The sequence below is a fragment of the Alexandromys fortis genome, unplaced genomic scaffold, assembly GCF_014885135.2.
Source record: "Alexandromys fortis isolate MF-2015 unplaced genomic scaffold, M_Fortis_MF-2015_v1.1 scaffold_70, whole genome shotgun sequence".
Classification (NCBI taxonomy): Eukaryota; Metazoa; Chordata; class Mammalia; order Rodentia; family Cricetidae; genus Alexandromys; species Alexandromys fortis.
In genome coordinates, this window is record NW_026067955.1 from 7,942,567 (window position 1) to 7,968,678 (window position 26,112).

The 26,112-nt window shown below is 50.0% G+C and overlaps 1 protein-coding gene across 7 annotated transcripts; it reads right to left on the minus strand.

Annotated features, from left to right (window-relative positions):
* Nucleotides 1–276: 276 nt before the first annotated feature.
* Slc24a1 (solute carrier family 24 member 1) lies at nt 277–26,096 on the minus strand. Of its 7 annotated transcripts, none has more exons than XR_007593521.1 (10): nt 23,993–26,094; nt 13,166–13,219; nt 11,926–12,034; nt 8,056–8,139; nt 7,044–7,135; nt 4,969–5,559; nt 4,199–4,288; nt 3,240–3,406; nt 1,774–2,214; nt 277–686 (listed from the first exon to the last, which is right to left on the minus strand). XR_007593521.1 is itself a non-coding variant. In XM_050151770.1 (10 exons), the coding sequence occupies exons 1-10, from the start codon at nt 25,784–25,786 to the stop codon at nt 1,965–1,967; spliced, it is 3,156 nt and encodes a 1,051-aa protein (XP_050007727.1). In that variant the 5' UTR covers nt 25,787–26,092; the 3' UTR covers nt 280–1,964. The 7 variants fall into 7 exon arrangements, 5 of the variants coding, with proteins under 5 accessions (XP_050007726.1, XP_050007728.1, XP_050007725.1 ...); XR_007593520.1 differs by having other exon boundaries at nt 278–686; nt 1,520–2,214; XM_050151770.1 differs by having other exon boundaries at nt 280–2,214; nt 4,969–5,403; nt 5,479–5,559; nt 23,993–26,092.
* Nucleotides 26,097–26,112: the final 16 nt, after the last annotated feature.

The following is a 26,112-nucleotide window of genomic DNA, read 5'->3' on the forward strand; positions in this document are numbered from 1 at the left end:
ACCATGGCCTGTGGAGGCTCCATAGAAAAGTAGCACCAGGGAGGAGGATAATTGAGAATATGAAACTTGAGGGACCCGGGAGGAGTTGGTTCAGCAGGTGAACTGTTCGTACAGCAGGCACAGGACTGAGTTTGATCCCCACCACCCACTTAAAAGACAGCTAATCCCAGTCTGGGGCCGAAGACAGACAAGGAGCCTGCCTAGCCTAATCGGTGAGGTTCAGGCTTAGTGAAAGGGAGCCCATCTCAGGAAAGGGTAGAAAGTGATTGAGAAAGAAACCCAGTGTCAGCCTCCACATTTACGCGCATGTACACATACAAACATGTTCAGAGAGAGAGAGTGGAATTTAAACATATCATAGTCTTTATTAGTCTTTCCATTCGAGCTTTCTGATAGGTTGAGCTAAAGATGGAGTGAGTCCATTCATGTTTGTAAAATAAAATTCAAGTAAACTCACAGTTTTCATTAATATTTAATAAAAGTTATTTCCAAAAACATGGGAATCTTGAGGAAGTACAACCCATCTTAAAGATGAATACTCGAATGCCTTCCAACACCAGAATGACCAATTGTATTTACTTCATGTCTGTCCCGCAATCTTCTTGCATGTTACCACATCATTCCGATCTTTATGACTTTAGATGAGTCTGCCATCATAATCTGTAGACACTTACGCTCCTTGTACTCTGAAACCAATGATAAGAAAAATTTGTTTCTAGCATTCTCTGCAGTTTGGTGCTAATAAAAGCAACAACCAATGGTGTTTAATATGCAAGCATATAGAAAATATTTAACCTTAACTTTTTTCAGTGTCCTTTATGGCCTTAAAAATAGATACTCAGCCAGGTGTAGCAGCCATGCTTTTAATCCCAGCACTCAGGAGGCAGGGGCAGGTAGATCTCTGTGAGTTCGAGGCCAGCCTAACCTGCATAGCAAGCAGTACTTTTTTTCTCACTATATCATCATTGTGCTAAGCATTTTTTAATTTCTCCTTTGTAAATTGTCTCAAGGTCCACTGATAAACTATACACAGGACTAGTCTTGCTCTGCAGTCCTGTCTAGGTTAGCATACAAGCATAGCACTGAGCCCTAGCTCTATTATACGTCAGATTGAGCCTCTCTGCAAATACATCCCTTTGACTCTTTAGTGTCAGATGTCAGTCCTGAAGGGGCAGCAGGGAAGCTGTGTCAAAATATCTAAGCCTTTGAAGTGACCACTGATAGAGACAAAACAAGCATGGATTTTCCAGAAAGTACCAAATTTTAAATAGCCCTGAGTAGGTTTTTTTTTTTCTGAAATCTCTGCCTCTAGATTAAGACAAATTATACACTTCATTTTAGGCTGTTTACTGTTTTAATTTCATTTTTCAGAAATACAACAATAAAAGCTGATGACTTTTAGCATAGGAAACATTGTCGTGCATCTTCCGGGACTATAGGGTATGGTGATAATTTATTCCTGCCCTTCCATGGCCTTAGCTCCTTGTGCTCATTATCTGAACTTATAATGATTGCAGACCTGATGTGACTTCACATTTGCACCGAGAGGAATAGCACACGGCAGCATGTGTGTGGGGCCGTAGCCAGGAGAGCAAGCCTCCAGCACCTACATCCCTGTGCCAGAGGCTCTTCAGGAGTGACCAGGGAATTGTGAGCCAGGGTGCCTGTATCCCAGCCTTATCCCAGGTCTCATTTGGAAAGCTGTCCAGCTGCAGGGGTTGTCCTGCTGATTCTGTGAGAGCTGCAGGCCTGGGTGGTAAGGACTCTCCCTACCAAGGAAGTGCTCACAATCCACCAGGAGCTGCAGGAGTTTACAAAGAGAAGCCTCGGTCACGATGGCAGTCACTTCAGAGGGTCCAGGCTGTCCAGTTCACATGTTCATCCTTGGACTGGTGTGGCAAGAGGGGCAGGAGCTTCTGGCATGGGCTTCTGGTCTATGCCCATCATGCATATCCGTGACTGAGTCAGACAGATACAGGACAGGATATGATTCGATCTTCTAACATCACACTGATTATCAAGAAGACAAAGTAAAGAAGGAACATGGTGAAGCCCAGGATCTTGTTCATTCTCCATTTACACGATGCGATTGAGAAGATCACAAACAGGAGCATGAGAAACAGCAGGACGATGGCACAGAACAGGCCATTGCTGCTGACCGGAACAGGCTGCAGAGTGTTGATGAGAGAGAAGAGGAGCCAAGGGACAGGCAAGCTGCAAGAGAAAGCCAGCGTGAACAGCGGCCGTTTGTAATACCCTCCACGCCCCGCCCCCGTGCTGGACTAGTGGGTTAAGGTTTTCCGAGTTCTCACATGCACAAGATGAAGTAAACAGAAATTATTAACCACAGTTTACTGATGAGGAAATGCAGGTTAGGGAAACAAAATTACTTGGCAAAGGGTTCAAGGCTTATTGCTGAGAGGCTAAGTTAAAACAAGTACTCCAAGCCAGGCCTGTTAGCACAGCACTGGGCACTGAGGCAGAAGGATCCTCAGTTTGAGTCTAGCCTGGGCTAGTAAGATCCCATCTCAAAAAAGCAAAAAACAAAGAACAAACAAAAACAAAAAACAAAAACAATGGAAAAAGTGCCCTTGGTCCGAGTCCCACCCCACCCCCATAAGCTTAGTGATATATATAGGACTAACCCTGATCAATGTGTGACTAATTTTCCAGTTTTTATGATTAAGAACTAACCTCGGGATGCATTTTCTCTAGTGATCAGATCTTTCTGATTCCTACACCACCCGCAGCTCCTCCCCAACATTCACATACAAGCAAAATAACCAAATCCAAGCCATGACCAGGGAAATGAAAGCGGCCCAGGTGCTCTGACAGCCCTCGGAGACCAGGACCAAGGAGGGAACAGTTACACAGGAGGATGGGCAGTTCCTGTTTATACAAAAGGCTATTTGAAGCTTCTGAGCTAGCAGGAGCTCGCACACGAAGAAGGACTGACATGGCTCCTTCCAGCCCCTTCCTTCTCTGCCTCCTAAGGGCAGCGTTTTACTGGACTGGGAGAGGGGATGAATGGACCTCACTCCTCAGGTCATCTACGTTCCAGTCAGTTACTCTTAAGGCTGTGGTGAATGAAGGGAGGGTATGCCGTTGCCTCAAAAGGACAAACCACACAAATGCCCTTTTGTTGCATCTGTAATAAAGGAAGAAGAAAACCACCCAGCTGAGCCAATGCAGTTTCCAGTGATGCTGAATATGCCTTAGAAAGGAAGATCACCACTCACCCCACTGTTATATCAAATATGTTACTGCCCACTGAGCTTGACACAGCCATGTCTCCCAGGCCTTTCCGGGCAACAATCACACTGGTGATGAGGTCAGGAATTGAAGTGCCTGCTGCTAGGATCGTCAAACCCATAATCTCTTCTGAAATCCCAATGGTTTCACCAACCTGGGGAAACAACAGTGGTCAGGAGCCATGGCAACAGCGGGAGGCAGGGAATCTGAGCGTTCACAGCACTGTGGCACACTGCTTAACAAGAAAGCACCAAGGCTCTGCCCGTGCCCTCTGCAAGACAGGGATGGGATGGGGATAGGTGAGACAGAGTCAGGCCCCAGCTCCAGGCTCCGGGGAACCACACAGCTCTTCACTGAGGGTACTAAAAGTCTAATGACGACAGCTCTGTCCTTCACCGTCATCCGACAGACAACTCTGCATGTCCCAGAGATCTGCCTCCCCAACAGTCTGCTGGGTCAACATTTCATTTCTGGGGCCATGAGACCTATGCGGTGCACTGGGAGCTAAGCCAGGCTGCAGACAGCAGTTTGGGCAGTGCTGTCCGTCTGTTTAGCCTAGGGCAAAGCTTGCAATCACAGCTCTGTGATAAATGCTGTTCTAGGCAGAACACAAAATCTCATGGTGCTCAGGCACCATGGTACAATGCTGGCAAGCAGACCTGACTAAGTCAACTTAGAGGGAATGGATTTTGTCAGTTTGGGGGGGTCAGGCCAGCCCGGTCCACTGGAATTTGGATGTGAAGGGCCTCCTATGCCATGATACAACTGAATACCAATTAAGATAGGAAAGCCATACTTGGAAAATGATTGACGGAATAAATGGCTACTTTGAAACAGCGTGGGGACCACAGGCACACTGGATCTTGATAGTCCAGAACACTGAATTGCATCTTAAATGACAAGCACTAGGACCTGCTGATGGGAGAGTGAGCTACTGCCCACTCACCTGGTGAGCCCACCATACCATGAGGTATGAGAACATGGCTATCCAGATGATGGATCCCAGGAAGGTGAGGACAAAGAACTTCCTGGACTCCTGTTGGAGATGGAAAGGGAAGAGAAGTGAGTTGCAGGACTCCTGGTCTTTGGCCCCCTCTCTGAGGGAACTCCAGGGAACTCCAAAATGCGATGAGGTCTAGAGGATGGGTAATAATGAGGAAGATGGGGAGCAGTCTGGGTGAAGCTGTGGCCCTTTCCCAGGGAACCCCTGGAGCCATCGGTAAGGAGTTGCAGGGGAGTCAGGCCTGTCTAGCAGGTATTCAACAGAACCAGGCCAGAGACCCAGCTGAGTACTTGAGTTTGCTTTCTGCAACTTGCCTCTGCCCCATCCCTGTCTGGACTTTAGATGGGGTGCGTTAGAGTTTCCCTACAGAGAGAGAACAATATGGAGAAATAGCAATTACCACCCTGGGTTTTCAGAATATCTCTGTGAACTATGAATGGGTACAAGGCCATGGTTCCCAAACTAAGGCCAGAATACGGAGATTAGAATTAAGAATGGACTGGTTCATGCTCATGGTGGCAGACATAAGGCACCCTGAGGTCTCTGGCTCCTGACTCAGAGTGTGGTACATGGTCCCCCTCAGAGCTGCAGCCCCATCCCACATCCTCATGGGTGAAGTCTCCCAAGCTAGGTTTCTCAGCCTTCTTCCTGGTACCTAAGGCTCCTAGCCTCTCTCAGGATGCGCAGCCTGGGACACAGCTAGGTACTCTCACCTGCCTCCGTACATCGGGCACTGTCAGCCACAGTGGGAACACAATGGGCAGAAGAAAGAGGTAAATGGCCTGCTTCTGCCTGGTCTTGGGCCATTCCAAGGACAGAGGCTCCTCGTCTTCCTCCTCCTCCTCCTCTTCCTCTTCCTCATCCTCTTCGTCATCTTCCTCTTCTCCACTGTCCCCTCCATCACTTCCCCCTCCATCATCTGCATCTTTCTCATCTTGGGTGGTCTCACCTTGGGTGGTCTCACACTGATTTTCAGCTTTGGCTTCTGCTTCACCTTCACCATCTTTTACCTCAGTGTCGTCCGCTTGGGTTTCACTTTGCCCTTCGTGGTCATCTTTTTTTCGTTTTGCCTCAGTTTCCTCTTCCTGTTCAACAACTTTTCCTTCTGCCTCAGTTTCCCCTTCATGTTCATCTTCTTTTCCTTCTGCCTCAGCTTCCCCTTCATGCTCATATTTTCCTTCTGCCTCAGTTTCCCCTTCGTGTTCATCTTCTTTTCCTTCTGCCTCGGTTTCCCCTTCACCTGGTTGAGTTTCACCCTCTGCACCTGTCGCATCTCCCGTGTGTTTAGCCTCACCCACATCTCCCTGCAATCCAAAGACAACAGGTTAGTGTATGGTAAAAATCTTGCCTGATTTGCATCCCTGTGGCTCCCTGTTTTTGTTTTTGCTGTTGTCAGAGCATCTGAGCAGTTAAATATTCAGAGGAGAAAACTGGCGCAAAGATGCGGCAAACGTCCCATCACCGCTTCCGACCCGTGGTCGTCCCACTTGTATTTGGGCGTCTCCAAGGCTGGAGCACTTCCACCTACAGCAGCGTCTGCCCCCCTTTCACAGCATAGACTGGTTTGAAGTCACTATCTGTATCAAAGCCCCGCCACCACATAGTTTTACCCTCTGGAGACATATGGAACAAGCCTAAGTACTCTTCACAGGACAGCCCCTTCCTGAGTTGAAGGTTTCTGGGTTCTCCGGCATCGGGCATGCTATGGCATAGAGCCCGCCACAGTTAGATGACCTTGTTTAACTAGCCACTCCATGAGTGGAGACCTCGGGCCTCAACCCAGCTTCTTATGAGGTTCAGCTTCATTTCCGGGGCTGAGGCTCCAGAAGCTTCTACATCCGCTTGTTCATTTTTTACATGAGCTGGCCATAGTGGGCCTGCTTGGTGCTCACATCCTGGAAGGGGACGGACACCTTCGAGACTGAGTCTCAAAATTGCTGGACTGTGAGTATCCGTAAAGTGTGCTTCTGGGCGCTGAATAGAAAGGGCAGGACTGGTACGTGCACCTAAGCATCTGTTTGCTGCCAGTCACTCAACCTGTGCTGATTGCAGCGTGTGCCAGGCAGGATGGTTCCCTCAGGTGGAGGTAAAGATGACTCAGACTTGCGTCCTGTCCTCAGGAACCTGCTAGCTGGTCAGGGAACTAGAAGAGGCTTGGAAAACAAGGAGGCAGTTGTGGAAGCCCCATGTCAGGTACAGAGTGCCCTGGGCATTTGGATTCAGGTGCATCAGGGAAGTGTTGTTGGCAAGGAAGCTTTCTACCCATACCAGGCTAGATAAGGCTATCTGGGGACAGAGGGTAAGGGACTCTGAGGAGCTGGTAGAAAAGCGTGGAGACAAATCCCACATGGTCTGAGAATGGTGGATGAAGAGGCCCTCAAGACCAAGCAGGCTATGGACGAGGCAGGAAGCGCAGCAATGAAGGACCTCGGGTCATGCCAAGGCCTCTTACCCAGCAGCCCTCTTAGCCACTGGTGGTCTGGACAACCTGGACTTAGTCTCTGGTTGCTTTGCTGACACACTAGTAATTCCTTACGTTCTTACAGCATGTAGTCGTGCATACACATCAGTATGTGTGTATACATATATACACATATATAAAATATGATATATATGTGTGTGTGCATATATATAATCTCATGCTCAGGTGAAAGTGTGAACATTTTGATTTCAGAGAAGGTTCACCCCACAGGGATAAACTTGATTGGATTTCAGGCCTTCAAGTTGGAAGTATTTTGGCCAGAAAACCCTTCCTTGGCCTCTGAAATTCCTCCAGCTGGGTGCCTACCTGGCCACCTGGATCCTCCTCCTGATCTCCCTTGGCGCCTGGAGCTTGGGCTGGAGTGACCTTGACCGCAGGGAGCGTGGCTGGCTCCTCCTCTTAAAGGACAAACACGGGTTAGGGGAGAGCTGAGCAGGTTCTGAGAGCAGCTGCAGAGACAGGCGGGAGAAACTACAGGGCTTTTGGCAGGAGGGGCTAAGGATGCTTGTTTGGAAAAATAGGAGTGGTCCTTTCTCTGTCCTCTGAATAGGTGAGGGACAAGATGGCATCTGGGAAGCGTCCCCCTGAGTTTGCAGGCATTTCCTAGAATTGTGGCCAGGGATTCTGGAACTAAATGGAGCAGGGAGGGCTGGTCTTTTGAAAGGGATCCCACTGAGTTCAAAGGCAAGCGGCTCAGAGGCCATCGATCAGAACTGCAGAGAGCTGGGCCTTGGACAAAATCTGAAATGCTCATGTTAGCTACAGGCTAACGACCTCTTGGCTGTGTGGCTTGGGGCAGTTCACTTGATCTCTCTGAACCTTGGTTTCCTTGGCTATGGAATAGAAAGAATGGCTGCTGTTTGGCTCCCTCTATGGGCTGCTGAGTAAGTCAGGTAAACCTGGTGTTGCAGAGCCCATGAGTCAATTGCTGTCCTACTTCCTTGATCATAGCTGCCAACAGATGCTAGGCCTCTGTTGCCGGCTCCAAGTCACCTTCCCTTGGTAGGGTCACTCATTCCGGATCACTCACAGCTACAATGTCCTTGTGTAGAAGTCACAGGAAGAAGGAACACACTCTTACTTGGAATGAGGTTTAGGAAATTAGAAGAGGGGGCTGAGTGTTCCCCTGGCCTTTCCCTGCCTGCCCCACCTGCGGAGAGCAAGGAGGAAGCTACTGGGAGCCGGAGGCAGAAAAGCATGACTGAAGGAAGAGCCTGAGAGACACTGGCTGACGTGGGCCTCAGTGTCTGCTACCCAGGCTGTGACAGGAGGTGGGGCCGGAGAAACCTGGCCTGCGGCCAGTGAGCCATCCTCTCACCGTCAGGACTGCTCTCTGCTTTGGTCTGGGGGTGGGCTCTGGCCTCCTGATTCAAACTCTCCTGCTTGTCCTTGGAGGGGTGGGCTGTGAAGGAGAAAGGAAGACATCTTATCTGGAGCCTCAGTGTCCAGTCAGGACTCCGCACTGCCCGGCAGTACAGGGCAGAGAAGGCTGGCCGAGGCCTGTGGTGTCTGTGTCTGAGCTCTCAAGACCTACCTCTGATGCCCCATTTGTAAACATGGCTAAGTCCCATCACCATTGACCAGCTATTGCTACTCCTGTTTTCTCTCTGATAAACATTTGGCTGGATTGGGGACCAACCTGCAGGATGTATTTCCTTCATGGACTCAAGCGATGGCTCGTTTGAGGCATCTGACCTAAGCTTAGTAGGATCCCTGTTAGGATCAATCAGTGATGTCCATGATGGGCAGGGAGTGGAGAAATGATGGCAGGGAGGCTGCTTGGCCTCTCATGGACCAGATGATCTGTAAGGCCCCTTGCAGCTTACCCCTCACGGGTCTCCTAGAAGCCAGGGCAGCACATTCTTTGCAGGCTGCTCTACGGGGCCCATGAGCCTCCCCTTTATTGCAGAAGCAGCAAGGGATCGAGCCCAGAAACAAAGCTTCCAAGTGGGTGTCATGTTTTTATTGGGATAGATTTTCCTGGAGACCTCTAGAGTGGCAGGCACAGAATAGCTGCCCTGATTTTCAGAGAAGAAAAAGGACAGGGAGGCCCCCTCTCTCCCTACATGACCGTGCCAGGCAACATACAAAGGACTTCACATGAGTAACTTAGACATAGAGAAGGAAAAGGGATGGACTGAGAAGCAGGAGCTTAAGATCTCCCCCCCCCATCAGCTGTGTAGCTTGAGGGAGGGGTAGAGCAGGCAAGACGATGGTGGACAAATGGGCACATAGGGTAATGGCCACATGGTTTCTGTCCTGAATGCAGGCTAGCTCTCTCCATGAACATCGAGTTACTTGGGAAGCCTGTGTGCCCTCTGAAAATGGCAGCACCATGATATACCCAGAGCGCCAACTTGAGTCATGACACAAGAGTGCATGAGCACTGCAGTGGTTCCCCCACCGTCAGACACACACTGGAGCCTGAGGTCCTGGGTGTGAGTCCCCCACCAACAGGCCCACACTGGAGCCTGAGGTCCTGGGTGTGAGTCCCCCACCAACAGGCCCACACTGGAGCCTGAGGTCCTGGGTGTGAGTCCCCCACCAACAGGCCCACACTGGAGCCTGAGGTCCTGGGTGTGAGTCCCCCACCAACAGGCCCACACTGGAGCCTGAGGTCCTGGGTGTGAGTCCCCCACCAACAGGCCCACACTGGAGCCTGAGGACCTGGGTGTGAATCTTCGCTTGACCAGGTACACTATAGTGATGCTCAGCTGGCTGATCTCTTAGCCTATCCATCCCTCAGACACTTCACCTGGAAAGCCTTCCAGAGTTGTAGTTGTAGCTGGCCGATGAATTTATGTGTGACTGTATTTAAAATAGCCCCTAGATGTCACTGTGTTACTTTTTGGCTGTCACGATGATGATGGTGAACTGGTAGCAGTAGTGATCTGCCACTTTCCACCCAGGCGACAGTTCTGTGGTGAAAATGCCCAGTGTTCCCGAGGGTTTGGGATGGAAGAGACCCTGGAGATCATCTAATGAGGAGGGAGCACAGGCTGACTGCAAGGATGCTAAGAAGGTACAGGGCTGGGAAGCCGGATGGAATGAGGCCTCTGCCTGGACCAGAATAGGCATCTCCTCCTTCCTCCTGTGCCCTAAACCCTCAGAGTCGTTCAGCTGCTGCTGACTTGACTGTAAATGCCCTTTGCAGGGTTGCTGCTATGGTCCTTCTGGTCCTCGAGGTGTCCTGGAACACAGCTGATCTTCCTGGAGTGTTGAGGTCTTCAGAACAAGCCTGTCTCCTCAATCCAGACTGCCCAGGGCCCTCTAGCCACTAATCAAAACTATAGCACCCCGATGAACAGAGAATTACACTATCAAAGAAGGGCATCCCGGGATCCCCATCCTGGCACAGGCACATCAGCTGACTGCTGGCTGGAAGAACCCACAACCCTCATCACTGGCCCCGTCTCTCATTTCCCTGGTTACTGTAGAATGTCTTCTCCATTGCTGCTCGCACGCTCGCGCGCGCGCGCGCACGCACACACACACACACACACACACCTGACCCGGAGCAGAAGAGAATCGTGGGGCCCAGGGGAGAGAAACACCACCCTGGGGAGGTGAGAGTTCAGAGAAAGGGGAACATCTCCTGTGGACAAAGCTGGATCTGAGATGCTCTATTAGGGAAGGGTGAAAACATCTGGATAGCCATCTGGAAGCTGCCAGGGAAGCAAACATCTGGAATGACTTTTGAACAAAGGCCTGGGAAGACCTAACCCCTCCTGGGTGAATGTACTGGCAAACTCTCAGACTCCAGCTCTGAGCAGCCTTGCATACCAGGACACATCTGCAATTATTCATCTCAAGGGTCGCCCCTGCCTTACCACACCCACAATCCCTATACCAGGTCTCCCCTGTCACTGTTCCCTGGAGTGCCCTCTCCCCACCCAGCATGGCTGGATCATCTCCTTAGGGCCAATCTCCTGTGACCTCAGCCTGGTCTGAACACCACATAATCCTGTTAGGACAAGTAGGCCAGCTGGCATTTGGCCACAGAGGAGGCCGGGTCTGGGTTCCTCACAGTCCATCCAGGAGAAGTTCTTTGTTTTCAGGGCTTGGCTAGATTCCACGGTTCTGCTAGGAAGGGCTAGGCATGACTTAGAGTCCTTTTGGAAGCCAGGTCAGGTCCACCCCAGATGTCAGACCTGAGGCTGCCCCGGTCTGCCCACTCCTCAGGTGTGCTGTTCACATGGGGTAGCGTCTCCCACGTTGGGAAGGCTTGCTGCCTTGCCCTTGACACTGCTTTTCCCAGTACAGCATACTTTTAAACACACGGTGCCTGTATTATGTCTGAAGGAGTGGGTCAGGGCCTATGACAGTCTGAGATCCTAAAATGTGCCCCTTAACCAGAAAGGCCCGGTCAGGGGTCGCCCTGGGGCTATTTTTTTGTGCCATATTCAGGCTCTCCTGACTAATTGCATGCCTTGACTTTGCCTAAAACTAGATTTCTCCTGGTGGGCATCCTGCTTGGGCTCAGTTCTGCACCGGAGACCCAGAGAAGGGGATGATTTCACAGGGAAGTGGTGAGTTCCTGAGAGGTGGGCGGTAAGGGATAAGAGACACATGGGGTTGTGCTCAGGGAAGTGAGAGGAGAGACAGGACTTGGAGAGGTGGACAATGGGACCTCCACTGCTGTCATTGTTTGTCAAGTTCAACTTCAGCACCTTAAACACTACATTCTGCTCCCCAGAAGTGCCTTCAACATCTCCTAGGGTGTCCCTTAGGACTCCAGGCTGGCAGGGTAGTCCAGAGCTGCCTACGAAGCCAAGAGAAATGCCATGGGCTGTGGAGGAGGTGTCCCCAGAAGCATCCCTGGCCAGTCAACCTGTGGGACATTGGATCTGACCCAACACAGATCCACATAGGTCAGATGGCATTTGTGCCCTGGCTGTGGATAAGGCCTTTCGCTTTATGGGCAGGGACACCAGAGCAGGGATACAATGGAGTATTACTTGAGGACCCCAGTGACCATGTTCCATGTGGCTCTGTCTTGGTGCACCCAGGTCTAACTTCTTCCTTGTCTTCCAGACTGTCTAGCTTTCACTGCCCACCCCCTCTTCCGACAGTTCCGTCCTCCCAGCCCAGCCCACTGTCACTAGCATTTGTAGGGCCCAGATTCTCTCCAGTAGCAGGAGGGGAGGCACACGGGGCAGACCATCAGGTGGGAGGAGGCCTTGCTTACCTTCCCCCAGGGGGTCCAGGCTGTGGAGCATGAGGTGGTAGATGGTGCTGCGGATGACGCTGTTGTGGAGTGAAGCCGAGCTGCTCCCTCGGGTCAGCAAGGACGGGAGCTGAGCAAGGGGAGAGCAGCAGAGGCCTCAGAGGTGCCCTGCTCAGGTGCGGGGAGGAGCCGCAGGACGGCCTCCCCGCCAACCTACCTCCTTCCCGCAGAGACCAGAGAGAAGGTACCCCTCGCCCCTCGCCCCTGCTTCCTTCACCTCCAACTCCCTCTCATCCTCCCTTTGATTCCTCCAGGACCAGCTCCTTCTGCAGTTTAAGAGTCCCACAGACTCCACAGGGAACAGGTCATGAGTGGTACCTTGTTATTGGAAGGTTGCCCCTCACTGCAAGTAACCTTTCTAGAAACACACTCATCCGCATCCGCACAGGCAGGCTCTTGCGCCAGGCACAGACCTTTACAGTCCAGACATCACGCCTGACTTTGTTGTCATTGTCCCATGCCCAAGGATAAGCAATGCTGGGAGCCCCGTCAACAGGAAAGAGGGAAGCACGCTGGGGGGTGGCCTGTCCAAGGTCACACAGGGAGTGAGTCAAACTAGCTGCCCAGGGCTACCTACTGTGAGCCCACTTTGACTTTACACTCTGCTGCTCAGAGACCTTCAGAGGCACCGAAGTACTCACACCTGTACTGCACACAGATGTGACAAACACGTGCTCATAGCAACAAGAAGAAATACCCTAAGATTACCACTGAAGACACCCACCTGTTCAGCCTCCCCATCCCATTCCGGCTGAACTCTTCCGCCACCTAGTGGCCGTGGCCATAACAGTAGACTTGGAGACTTAGAAACGGACAAGTTTCAGTCCCTCAAGCCCCACCCACTACAACCTGCCCTGCTTTCTATCAAAGTTCCCCGTAACTCCTTCCACGTGGTGCCTTAGGCTAGTCTTTCAGAAACCTTGGGCCCTGCCCCCTCAAGAGCTTTCCCCTAGTTCCTTAGTTCTGGATATGATAAAGCCACCAGCAATTGAACTTTTATCAACCAACGTCGGGACTGGAAAGTATGACTTGAGTTTCTCTAGTCCAAACTGCGTCTTATAGCTATAGGGCCTAAGGTTACACAGCAGGCTCGGGACAGAGTGAGCTGTGATTCAAAGCCATAATTCCCAAGCTAGCACCATGTGGATGCCCTCACCACACAGCCTGCAGCGTCTCTGCTGGGTAAGCTTCATGCACCCACCTTTAGCTTCTTGCTATCCTGTGACTCGTTCTCCTCAATGGCACCGTCACTGGGCTGCAAAGGGGATCGAAGATCAAGAGATGAATGCAGATGTCATGGAGAGACCCCGCTTCTTTGGTCCCACCTGCCCCTCTCTCTGGGGTAGCGCTGGGGAAACCCAGAAACACCAATCCACCTTCAGGAAATGTCTCAACATCCCTGCCACCTTTTGGCTCAGATGTGTCACCTGCCTGGAAAGGGCATCCAGGGCTCCTCCTGTCGTCCTGCTTTGGCTCCTCACTGAGGTCTCCATTTAAATGTCACCTCCCTCTGTGCACCTCCTACAGGTGCCTTTTCTTTTCTGCCCTGGCATTTCCCCCAACTTCTTTGCACGTGAACAGACATGGTAAAGATGCAGTACATTTATTAAGTAAATGAGTAGATTCACCCGTTCGTGCCCTTTTCCCTATGCCAAAGAGGCCTTCTCTACGCCTCTCCGCTAACCTGAATCTTTGGTTCCGCCCCAGAAAATTCAGGGTGGATTCTTCTAGAAAGCTTCCTCCATGGTCCCTTTAGCTCCACCCCACCCTCACTCCTGCTTGCTGAAACAGCCCTCCCCTTGAAAGTTGGACACCAACAGCACATCCCGTGATTCTAAAATCTTGCTTTGGGGTCAGATGAGTGCTTATGTCTTAGGGAAGCTGTGGGGGCTCCTGCCGAGGAGTGAGACCACCCTGCACAGCCAAGATGAAGAAGCGTGAAGCCCATTTAGACCCACTTTCTTTGCTTTCGTAGCCTTGAGATGCCATTTGAATGATAATGAATTGTCTATTCAACTCGAGTCCGATAATTTATCTATTTTTAGAGATGGATGCACTATCCTAGCCCAGGCGTGCCTAGAATTCGCTATACAGCCCAGGCTGGCCTTGAATTTGCGGTGATCCTCCTACTTTAACCTCCTTCACTGGGTGCTTGCTGGAAGCAAACCACCACCCACTGATTCTATGTTTGTTTGTTTGTTTTTACTATTCAGGGAACACGTGATGTCGTTGCCCCAGTGACTATCTTTCCATCCCTCTGCTTTCCTCATTGGCTGTGAAGGCCCACCCAGAAACAGAACAGCTTCATCTTCTGTTCTGCTGTGAAAATATAGAAAATACCACCTGACCACAGGCCAGCCATTCTTATTCTGAGCACATGCTATTATAAGGGACTGTGCTGGTGGTTATAGAGAGAAAAGATATTTAGGACACAGAGTCTGTGTCCCGAAAAGAACGGGACATATCTCACAGATGGAAGGCAAAGCAGAGGCAGAGATGGTCCTGCTGGCGAGGCGGGCCAGGCAGGCTTTCTCCGGGGGCTAGGGTGTGAGGACTTTCGGAAGGTGGGGAGGGCTTGAGTGTCTAGACACTCTGGATGCTCTCTGTTAAAGAACGGACATGAAAATGAGCGACAGAAAGCTGAAACATCCAAGCTGGGTGTGAAGGGGGAGCTGTGGGTTTTAACAAGGCCCCTAACTATTCCCATCACACCTGTCAATGGGCTGAGGGAAAAGAGACTGCACACAGCACTAGCTTCGCGGTCCTACCCAGCTCACAGTTCATCGTATCCAGCTTTCTCCCATTGAATCTTCTGGAGGCAAAGAAGTGGGAGCTTGCTACTTTGGGGACTGTCCCCCAAGAGCCAAGGGGCTGACCTTATTCAGACTGAAATACCTCTCTCTGCGTTCATGGGCAGCCTCTCCGCATGCACCTCCAGCTTCAGAGCCTTTTGCAGGGGAGTGCATGGTCTTGCTTTCTAGCCCTGGCCCGCCTTGAATGCTGAGGCTACACGCTTACACAACTCTCAGCTATTTTCTTCCTTTAAATTACTATGCTTTATTTACTATTGCTGTTTTGTGTGGGGGTTCAAACACATGGGGGAGTCACATGTGACAGAGTAAGTGTGTGTATGTGTGTGTATGTGTGCAGGTGTATGTGTGTACATGTGAGTATGTGTGCAGGTATATGTATGTGTACATGTGTGTGTGTGTGTGTGTGTAAGTTACAGGACAACTTTGTGGAGTTGGTTCTCTTCCCACTTTTTGTGGGTTCCAGGAATCAAACTCAGATCAACAGACTTTCATGTCAACCTCTTTTTTTAATTTTAAAAATTTGTTTAATATGAATAAGGGCTTTGCCTACATCTGTGTATCTGTACCATGTGCATGCCTGGTGCTCCAGAGGCGAGAAAGGGGACCCCTGGTACTGGAATTGGATCCCCTGGAACTGACTGGAAGTACCAACGATTGCGAGCCTATTCCTCTCTGCCTCACTGCCCACACCAGGGGACCAACAGACCAGGTCTTAGGCAGCTCAGTTTGACCTCCACTCTCCTGCCTCCAGGCCCAGAAAGTCCTTGAGTCTGGATCTGTTCCTCTTCAGGTGTATTCTTCACCCCCTCAGCACGGCGAGTTTCTAAGCACATCTCACCGTGTTCCTCCTCCATGTTCTAGAAGCCTCGCTGTCCCGTGGAGGGAGAGCTGAGCTTCCTCTGTACCGGGCTCCTGACTGTCCATAGTGCAGAACTAGAAGCAACTTTTTGGGAGGCATGTTGTGTTTGTCTTTTGATACAGGGTTTCACCGTGTAGCCTTGGCTGTCCTGGAGCTTGCTCTGTAGATCAGGCTCGCCTTGAACTCAGAGATTCCACCTGCCTCGGCCTCCACGCGCTGAAATTAAAGGTGTGCCCAATCACTGCCTGGCTTTGTTCCATTTTTTGAGACAGGGTCTCCTTATGCATCCCTGACTGGCCTGGAACTCCCAGAGATCTGTCTGCTCTGCCTCCCACATGCTGGGATAAAAGGCGTGCGCCACCGCACCCAACCTGCGACTTTCCCCAGTGCTTCCCCGCAGCCAAATGTTGTTGTTGTTACTGCCATGGAGATCAAACTCATGGATCAAATATGTCAATCAAGCAGTCTGCTGAGGACCGAGCTGGAGCTCCAGTCCTCTTGAAAGCACCATTTCAACAAACTGTCGTGGAATGTTCCTACACTGTGTGAAGATGTCACTGTGATTGGTTCAATAAAGAACTGAGTGGCCAAAGGTTAGGCAGGAAGAAGTTAGGTGGGACCTCCAGAGACAGAGCCTCCGGGGAGAAGAAAGGTGGAGTCCCCAGTCAGACTCGTGGTAGTAATGAGAGATATATAGATACAAATAAACGAGTTAATTTATGCTATAAGAGCTAGCGGAACAAGCCTAAGCTAAGGCTGGGATTTTAATAATTAATAAGAAGTCTCTGTGTCATTATTTGGGAGCTAGTAGCCCAAAGAAAACTACAACTACAACAAGTAATGAACATAAAGAAGTTTAAGTGTTTTTGCATTCTTTTTTAGAATACTAAGTGCTTGGTGTGTATGGCATGCTTCTTCTTTTTTCTTAAGATTTATTTATTTATTATGTCTACAACATTCCTTCCATGTATGCTTTTATGCCAGAAGAGGGCACCAGCTCTCATTATAGATGGCTGTGAGCCACCATGTAGTTGCTGGGAATTGAACTCAGGACCTCTGGAAGAGCAGTCAGTGCTCTTAACCTCTGAGCCATCTCTCCAGCCCCATGCTTCTTCTTTTACAATTCTTTCTAATGCTCACGCTGCTGAAGTTGTGGCTACACTCTGCACAGCACAGCTGCAGTCTCTTTCCTCACAGACAGCTCCCGGTCCTCTGTCCTCAACACAGGATGACAAGACCCCACTGTTTCAGGGCCAACTCCTGCATCCCGCTCTCCCAGGCCTTTCCCGACACTCTGCAATCCGAATCCCTCCCCATTTGCCTACATATTTCCGCATTCTGAAAACAAAATAAGAAACTACATATTTCTGCATGATGCTATAACTTTGACTTCCCCATCTTCCCCACCCCAGAGAACATTCTGTGCATCTGATGAAGCTTGGGCTATGGGACCTCTCTTTCTTTACACACCTAATTTTGTGCACGTGGTTTTATATCCTCCTTGATGAATATCAGGTACCAAAGCTGGACCAACTCTAGTTCCTCCATTGAGCTCCAGGAGAGCTGGGACTGTGTCTCATTTGTCCCTGTATCACAGACCTGACAGGCATCACACAAAGACAGGCCAGGAGTATGACGGGATCCTTTAGGGCCTTTGTCATTCACAGAGCTTTGACCCTCCTGTGTATAAACACCTCCTGGGCAGTAAGGGAAGCTCCCACACTCACCACTCCAGAGTAGAGCTCCCGAGTGTCCTGAACCAATTTTCCCTCCAGGCTTCTCTTTCTTTGCATCTGGCACCACCATCCACTCTGCACTTATGCCAAAAAGCTCAGCACCATCCCTGACTTCTGACCCCCTGCCTCCTCATCACCAAGCCCAGACAAGAACTTCTCCAGAACATCTCCTGCAGACAACTGACCCTAAGTGTGCCTATGTGATACAGCTTCCATCGCCTCGGGGTCAATATCCTGCCTTCAACAGTGGTCCAAAGCTAGCTGATGGAAAGTTTCAGAAACAAATAGTAACTTCTAAATTGCATGGTGTTCTGAGCTTGATTCGTTCTCGGGCTGCCCCTGCCCATCCTGCCTAGAGAGCGAATCAGCTCTGTGTTCAGTGTATCCGCGCTGTATATGCTCCCTGCCCATCAGTCATATTTAGTGGTTAGCTTAGTGATTAGACTGTCCTCACTGTACGGTGTTCGTGTTCAAATAACCCTTATCTTATTTGATAATGGCTCAAAGGTACAAATATCATGATGCTGGAAATTTAGCCGTGCCAAAGAAAAGAGCTATAAAGTGAATGTTAGGAATTTTAGATTTGTCCAGTGGGGGGGATCATGACATTGCGTCTCCAGTGGATAATCTGAGACTCCTTTGTGCATGTGCGTGCATGTGTAAACCCCACACACACAGTTAGACAACTGGGGGCTCCCAACAGCTCCTCATCAGACACGTTGCTACTCCTACTTCCAGTACTGTGCACCTACAGTTCATTTCCTACACAGAAATTCTGGAGTGAGCTTCCAAAAACAGAACTCTGTTAATCCCTTATTGCATCTCAAGTGAGACCCAAACTCAGTCTCCAGTTCCCAGGCTCCCTATCCTCCCCAGCGATGCCCTGGTCCATTCTCCCTGCCTTGTCCACTAACTACAATGATGTGTCAAGTCCTTCCAGGCCTGGGCCCTTGAAAGTGCTATTCCTTCCTCCAGGGATGCTCGCCCGGTTCTACGCTGCAGCTCACTCTTTATATTTCTCTTCCCAAAAGCCTCCCTGCTCCTCCTCAGCAAGGGCCCCCACTCCACTGTCACCATGCAGCTCCGTCACGGTGCTCTTATTATTTACTGTCCGTGTACCCATGCCTCCTCACTGAACAGTTAGGTGCTGTGTTTATTTTCCAATTAGTTCAGGGGGCAGAGCATCTAAAACGCATGCTATTCTTTGTAGCGCACCGTAAATATTAATTTGATATTTAATCCCATGAGGTTCCACAGGAGAGCATATTACTGTGTTGTATAAATGCCTGTAACAGCTCAGCTCCAGGCACACACATATCTGTGGCAACAACAAGCCGTGGAACTGGGCTCGTGCAGATGTCTAGGCTGTGCTGTTAATATCTGTGTCTCGTGGTTTGTTTTGCCGTCTGCACCACAGGCTGGTAGGAGGACTTGAAAAGCTTCATCCAGGTACATGAGGAAAGGCACCTGCTAGGCTAGCGCTCTACCACAAGGCTGCAGCCCCGGGCCAGGGAAAGATGATTCAGAGACTGGGGATTCTGCTGGGAGAGGCCAAGGTGAGCTATCGGAAAGAGAAAGAGGAGAGAGAGACAGATAGACAAGCAGACAGAGACAGAGAGAGCCCTGACATCTCTTCCTGACAACTGGAAGGAAGTCAGCGACCAGCTAACAGTTGAAGGCCACGCCTCACCCAGCCAAGATGAGCTATTCTGCAGCACAGCGGCTTCTCTGGAGCCTAACATAGGTGGGACCCACAGAAGAGGGGAGGGCCAAGATGGCTGTTTCTTGTCCATAGCCTCCGCAGCAAACAGCTGGCTATACAGGCTGCTGATGTGAGCCTTCAAACTAAATATCAACCCTGACAAGAAACAGGAAGACATGCTCTACAGGTAGGTAGGTCTGCTTGCCTGTGTGGAGTCTCGCTGGTTGAGTAAGAAAATTCCTGCTGGGGAGAAAATAGACCACAGTGTATTCAGGGCCAAGTGCCAGGCTTTCCCCCAGAACCTACATCCTGAGGAATTCTTTGGTGCAGAGTGTAGAGATGGGGTTTCCATAAGGACTCATATCGCTACGCCCCTGTTTGCTATTGGCACCCCATAGGGCTGCTCTTCTGTCCATGGCTGGTCCTTCTGGCTAAGCTCCTCAGTCCACATGTGATGAGGGGGTCCATCATCCTTGGATGCCAGTGAGTTCTCGGATGAATTTTGGCTCTCTGTGACCATACATGGACAAAGAAGTCCAGAGATTTGTCATCTGGGGCCAGAAACAATACACAGAGAGCTTCAATACTCAGTATAAAGTTTCAAAGAGAGCTAAGCGAGATTGTTGATAGCCGGGCAAGCATTTACCATTGCCTTACTGGGGTCATAAAAGGCACCTTACACCAGCTGATGTGAATCTGACAGTGTTGTCTTAGGTGTTTTAGCTTTGAAAAATGTTCAGCTAGCGTTGAAAGAGACACTCTAAAATACTGTATGCGAGCGGCTGAGATAGCTCAGAAGCCTGATGACCTGAGATTTGCTCCCTAGGACCCACATGATAGAGAACCAACTCCCCTGACCTCCACACGTGTGCTGTGGCATGTGGAAGCGTGTCACAGATGCAATAAATAGATGTAAATATTTAAAAACCAAAGGTGTGTTTGTGTGTGAGTGTGTGTGTGTGTCCAATATTAAATATTTTTTTTCTAGAGACAGTCTTAAATGCATTTTTATTGGAATCACAGTCCCCAAGAAACTCCTTCATTCTGATTTGAGATACTCCGGACAGAATGCAACATTCATAAAATGAAAAGATCGCCCAGCTCAGAAACCTGCTGCACAGGTTAGATTAACTGAATGTTCAAGGCCTTCTCGAGGGAGAGGAAAACCACATGGCCACTTCCACTTATTCGCTGTAGCTGTGTGGCTATTTACTTTCTAGCTCCAGGGACAGCATTGCACTGTGACCAGGCTGTGTAGCTTGCAAAACAGGAGGCTTTGACTGCCTGGCCTTAGCAGAGTCTGCCAGTGCCTGAGCTGTCTCGCCCCAATCACAGCGGCTGAAAGCCTACATGAACCGCAACATGATTTGTGGCTCCAGCGCAGGATTCTCTTCCTTGAAGGTAACTTTATTCCTCACATAATAAATGACTTATAGACTTGCCTTGACTTGCTCACAGAGCAGCGGATAGTTAACAGGGCACCTAAATTAAAACCCAAATACAGTGATTCACTATAAACGCTAAGTATCACTGACTGGATGCGTGACTTTGGGCCGGTTAAATGCCCACTCTGTGGCCCTCACTCCTCATATGTAAGATACGGTTTACAATCTCGTTTTTGTTTTTTTTTTAGAGATTTTATTTATTTATTTATTATTTATTTAGTATACCGTATTCTGCCTACGTGCTTGCCTGCAGGCCAGAAGAGGGTACCAGATCTCATTATAGATGGTTGTAAGCCACCATGTGATTGGTGGGAATTGAACTCAGGACCTTTAGACTAGCAGGCGGTGCTCTTAACCACTGAGCCACTCCAGCCCCTACAGTCTAGTTTTTAACGTTAAATAAGAAACTGTTGCCAGGCAGTGGTGGCACGTGCCTTTAATTCCAGCACTCAGGAGGCAGGAGCAGGTGGGTCTCTGTGAATTCAAGGCCAGTTTGGTCTACACAGCGAATTCTAGGACAGCCAGGGCACAGAGAAACCCTCTCTCAAAAAAAAAAAAAAAATCAAAAAAGAAAGAGAGAAAAAGATTGTTGAGACACTTGTACATGGAATAGACTCCTCACGAACATGGATTCTCTCCCTGGCTCCTACCTTTCAGTAAAATGGAGTTCCTGAACTGTTGGCATTTCAGAAGAGACTGAGCCAGTCCTTACAGACTAAGACTCTGGGCTCAGACTTTGGGACATAGATGGCTTCCCTGCTCAGCGACAATGACGAAGCTGATATTGCTGTCACTCAGAGGAAGGAAGAGGACTTTTTCCCCCAGTGTGTTTCTCTCCTTTCCTGACTCCGACTTCCCAAGATGCACTTGCCTAGAGGATTTCACCTCACAAGCTCTGCTCCTTGACTCCCAGCCTGCCTTTTACTTCCCCTATTTCAGAGCCACGGCTGCTTAAGGAAGCCCAGTTTCTCTGACCCCTGCCTTCAACCTGTTTAACTAAGGGATCCATTGATCCAGGAGAGCCACAGGCCAGTGAGAAGGAGTGGTAGGTGAAGGGGAGGTTGCTTTCAAAAAACTTCCTAGGTGAGGGAAATTACTTTGCAGGGCAGGCACAGACTTAACGTTGCACCACAGAAATTGAAAACCAGCCTAGTCCACTAGAGCAAAGACTGAGCTTACACAGAACTCCTGCGTGGACTCAGTCCCAGGGCTTGTCCTCCGGCTGTCAGTTAAACACAGCACAGCTTACATCCCTCTGATGAGATCACAGGTCTTAGCCAGTTAAATTCAGACACAAAGGAGGGTAGCTCATTCTCTCTGTAGCTAAAAGTCACCACAGAATGAAACTCTAAATCCATATATAATCCATTTTTAAACAGCTCTAGTTCTTTTGTTACTTGTTCTTACATGGTGGACAGTATTCAAAGCCAGTCCCAGAGTATATATTCTAATTTTAAATATTGTTGGATTCACATTCAAATATAGTTAGTAATTCAACCTTTCTTTAATAATACTGTCAATTAAACCCCTACTGGATTAGCTTCAGCACAGAGTAAGAAACGGTTGAAACCAACCCCTGTTCACTGGCTGGCAATGGTCTGCTACTATTGGCCTTGAGCAGCCTCTGGAGTTGGACAAACTCATTTAAAATCATGGGGTTTTGCTCACTTGTGTAGCAAGCTTTGCTTTGATGGCCTTGCTCGGGTGTAGCGGAGATTTCAGAATGGACTGAGTCTCAGTGAAAGCAGAATTACTACAAAGAACCAGGAGGCGAGTTGGGGGGGCTTAGAACGCTGCTGCCCTGACACTGACCAGGGATTTCCTCAGAGAAGCAAGGCTCCAGGACACATCCTTTCCTGGGAGGCTCCGCTTCCTAGGCTTAAACTATGCAGCGAGGAGTCACCCTCTCTCTAAGCCTGTGGCTTTAGAGCAGCAGCCAGGCAGGAAATTGTGGCGATTAGGGGGTCAGAGGGCTGCATCTCTCCAGTTCTGACTACAGTGGGCCATGTGACCCGAGGCAGCATTTCCCCCGTCTTTGTGCCCTGAGTGAACAAACAGTAAACGGCTGAGCAGTTCAGACGGATTGAACTCATTTGGACTCAGACATCATAAAAGTCGGAGCTGGACAGAGCCCTTTGGTGATGAACTGGACTGTCATTTCCCCTGGAGACTGGGGAAGGCTGAGAAGAGGCCTGTCCAGGCCACACCATTAATTAACCAGGAGCATCGGTTAGAACTCAGGGGGTCTGATTCTCGTTTTCATGCTCTGACTAGAACGCTGTGCTAGTTCAAAAATTCTAAAGGAAGCAGTTTAATCTCTTGCCTCCTGTTGCTGAGGCTGGTAGACATCCTGCCCACTCACCAAAACTGCTCGGGATTAAGTAGCTAAATCCTATGGTCTTTGCACGCAAAATTCTGCTCCCACCAACAGCTTCTCTGTGACCAGGGAGACAGCCTGTGAGCCAATCTGTACCCAAACTCACCCTCCAGGAATAGGAAAGAAAGAGGTCCCACTTGGGATTTGTTTTCAGAGATAACCTCCCCAATATGATGTTGTCTTTCAAGTCACTGAATTATCCAATGAATTTAAACAGGAAAGTCCCTCACAGGGGCAGAAAAGCTGTAGGATCAGCACATCCGGTATCAGGATGCTAGTAGACACAGGGCATGTCTGGTATCAGGACTCTAGTAGACACAGGGCATGTCTGGTATCAGGACTCTAGTAGACACAGGACATGTCTGGTATCAGGACTCTAGTAGACACAGTGCATGTCTGTATCAGGACTCTAGTAGACACGGGGCATGTCTGGTATCAGGACTCTAGTGTACACGGGGCATGTCTGGTATCAGGACTCTAGTGTACACAGGGCATGTCTGGTATCAGGACTCTAGTAGACGTGAAGTGAGAGCTATGCCTGAGGGCTGGCTTGTCAGTGGGTAGAGCTATCCTCATAGCCAACGTTAAGGTGAAGTGGGAAATCTCCCTCCCCAGACTCCACTAAGCTACCCTCTTCTCCCAGTCCAACCTGTGAACAAACATACTGGAACATGCCTAACCCTGAACTCTGTGTGCACGGATGAGATCATTTCCCCCGCCTGATATCCTAATGTCTCTTCTTTCTCCAAAGCTGACTCAAATGTCATTCCCACACACCCGAGCAGGCCAATCTGGGTTCAGACCCTGACTCCTCTGCCTGCTGTGTGACCCTGGATGAAAACTTTAACTTTTCTTTCTGCTCCAATTTCTTTTCTGAAAATAAGGATCACAATCATAACCAGTGTCTTGGATGACTGGGGAAGAGTCACCGCCACACGGGCTAACTGCAGGGTTTAGACACACTGTGAACAAATGAACAGCCAGGGAAGTGCAGCAGCTGCCTCTTGCAGTCTTGCTCTTTCTACTCTGTGGTACTTAATTCCCCTGTCCTTTCACACCAAGAGGCCTGGGAAAAGCTGCAGCCAGGCTGCCTTACCTTGTTGAGGCTCCCCAGGGCCATGACCTTGGCTACCGGCCTCCTGCTGAGCTGCTCTTTCACCCAAAGCTCAATCTGCTTGTTCCACTTCATGGTGAACACGTAGAGAGCGTAGGCCAGCAGCAGCAGCAGGCTCTCCCACCAGGCAATGAGGCTATCCAGGAAGAAGACGATGAGCATGGACAAGTCAAGAATGTAGAAGGAGACATCACGGAACAAGGGCCACCAGGTGAGATTGAGGATCTCCCTGGAGAAGAGGGCGCAGGTACCGATGACAAAAAGGATGTTGAACACAGCAGAGCCCACAATGGTACCGATACCCACATTGCTGTGGGAGATAAAGACACCAATGAGAGAGGTGAAGAGCTCAGGGGCGGAGCCTCCGGCGGCCATGAATGTGGCGCCAGCCACATCCTCAGAGATCTGCAGCTTGTCTGTGATGACTCCCAGGGCTGGGACAAAGTACTCGTCGCACACAATGGCCAAGGCCACAAACACGTACATCATGCCGAAGATGTGCAGGACCACCCAGCCCTGTCGCCGATCCTCCACACTGAACAGGTCCGGGGGGTACTCGGCCTTGGGGTGGAGGTTTGGCCAGTCAGGGGGTAAAGCTGAGGGACTGGAACTGGGAGCCTCTGGGAACAGGATGTTTGTCACGCTCGGAGATGAGGCCATGGGTACAGCTGGGGCCGGCTGCACAACCACACAGCGGTGGACCTGTGTGGTCAGCATTGCCTTGACTTTGGGAGTTACTGGGGCACTGCGTACTGTGGAAGGTCTCTTTGCCAGCTCCCTGTTGGTGGCTGAGGCGATTCTAATGGTTGACACACTGGTTCTGGATGAGGGATTACTAATTCTCCAGGCAGCAGCAGAAGCTTCAGTGGTTGATGGGGTACTACCCATCCTGGTGCTTACTGTCACTTGCTCCTCAGAGGTGGCTGGGGCGCGCTGTGGGACTGCTCCCTGGGGACTGATAGAGCTGGTTTGTTCCTCTCTTCTAGGACTTCCCAGGGCATTCTCTGCCACCAAACTTGGAGAAGTCAAGAGGCTTGTTTCTACTTCATGTGTTAAGGAAGTCGGGGTGTTCAGAACCACTCTTTTGGGAGAAACTGCAGTGTTTTCTTTCATTGTTCTCTTGGGTAGTCTGGTCTCCCACAGCCTATAGGTTGCCATGGTTTTGCTGTCTTTCTCTGTTGTTGTGGGGGTGGTAGCAGATGGCGCACCCCCTGGGGATGAGGTAGACTTCCTTCCCTTTTCCCTGGGGTGAGTAGGGATGGAGTTTCTCCTTTCTCCCCTGGGTATTAGGGCATAGCCTGACGTTGAGATGAAGTGGTTTGATGCTCTGCTAGGTGTGGGTGGAGCGTTTTCCTTTCTTCTTTCCGTACCAGCCGCTGTAGGGCTATAATTATTCTTTGGTGATGCTGGGGTGATTTGGGTTGTTCTGGGTGGGTTAGGGGTATCCTCCATTGTTATGCTAGGTGTTGTTTCATCCCTGATTGCTATATTTTGGGGTACTAGCATCTCACCGTCCACTTCAGAGCTAGCCTCTGGGGGGTCACTGCCCACCACTGTCATCTCATCACTAGGGAGATCCCTGCTGGCCAATTTAATAGGCTGCTGGGCAGAGACTTTTGTCCACCTTGAGAGAGGGTTCTGGGGTCTCCTCAGGTGCTGATAGGTGGAACCAATGATCAACATTCCCAGGAGGAAAAGGAGGCGACTCCACTGAAGCCTCTTTGGTCGTCGGAATATCCGCCTCTCCTGTGTCCCCAATCTGATCAGTTTCCCCATGATGGTCAGTTATGTCTGGTTACAGTTGGCCTTTCATTCTGTCCAGAGAGAGGCAGAGGCTGCTCTGGGATCCGTGTTGGTAATCAGAAAAGAATTTCTCCATGAAACCCAGCCAGGAGGTATCCACAAACCTAGAGAACAAAAGAAATTATTTGCCTTCTGCTGGGATCTAGAACTCTCTCACCTAGAAAAGTGTCCCAGGGACACAAAGTATCCCACAGAGAGCCTTGTGGTGGGAGCTCTTGTTCTGCAGGAGCGAACCACCCCTGACCTCCATTCCAGGTGCAATGCCTGCTCTCAGGAGAGAGTATTCTCACGCTGGGGAC

Coding starts and splice junctions, on each gene's coding strand:
- Slc24a1 (XM_050151768.1), bottom strand. CDS start 25,786: ATGGGGAAACTGATCAGATTGGGGACACAGGAGAGGCGGATATTCCGA. Junction 12,035..13,165: donor AGGATAGCAAGAAGCTAAAG/GTGGGTGCATGA, acceptor CCCCTTGCTCAG/CTCCCGTCCTTGCTGACCCG. Junction 7,136..8,055: donor AGCAGAGAGCAGTCCTGACG/GTGAGAGGATGG, acceptor TTGTCCTTTAAG/AGGAGGAGCCAGCCACGCTC.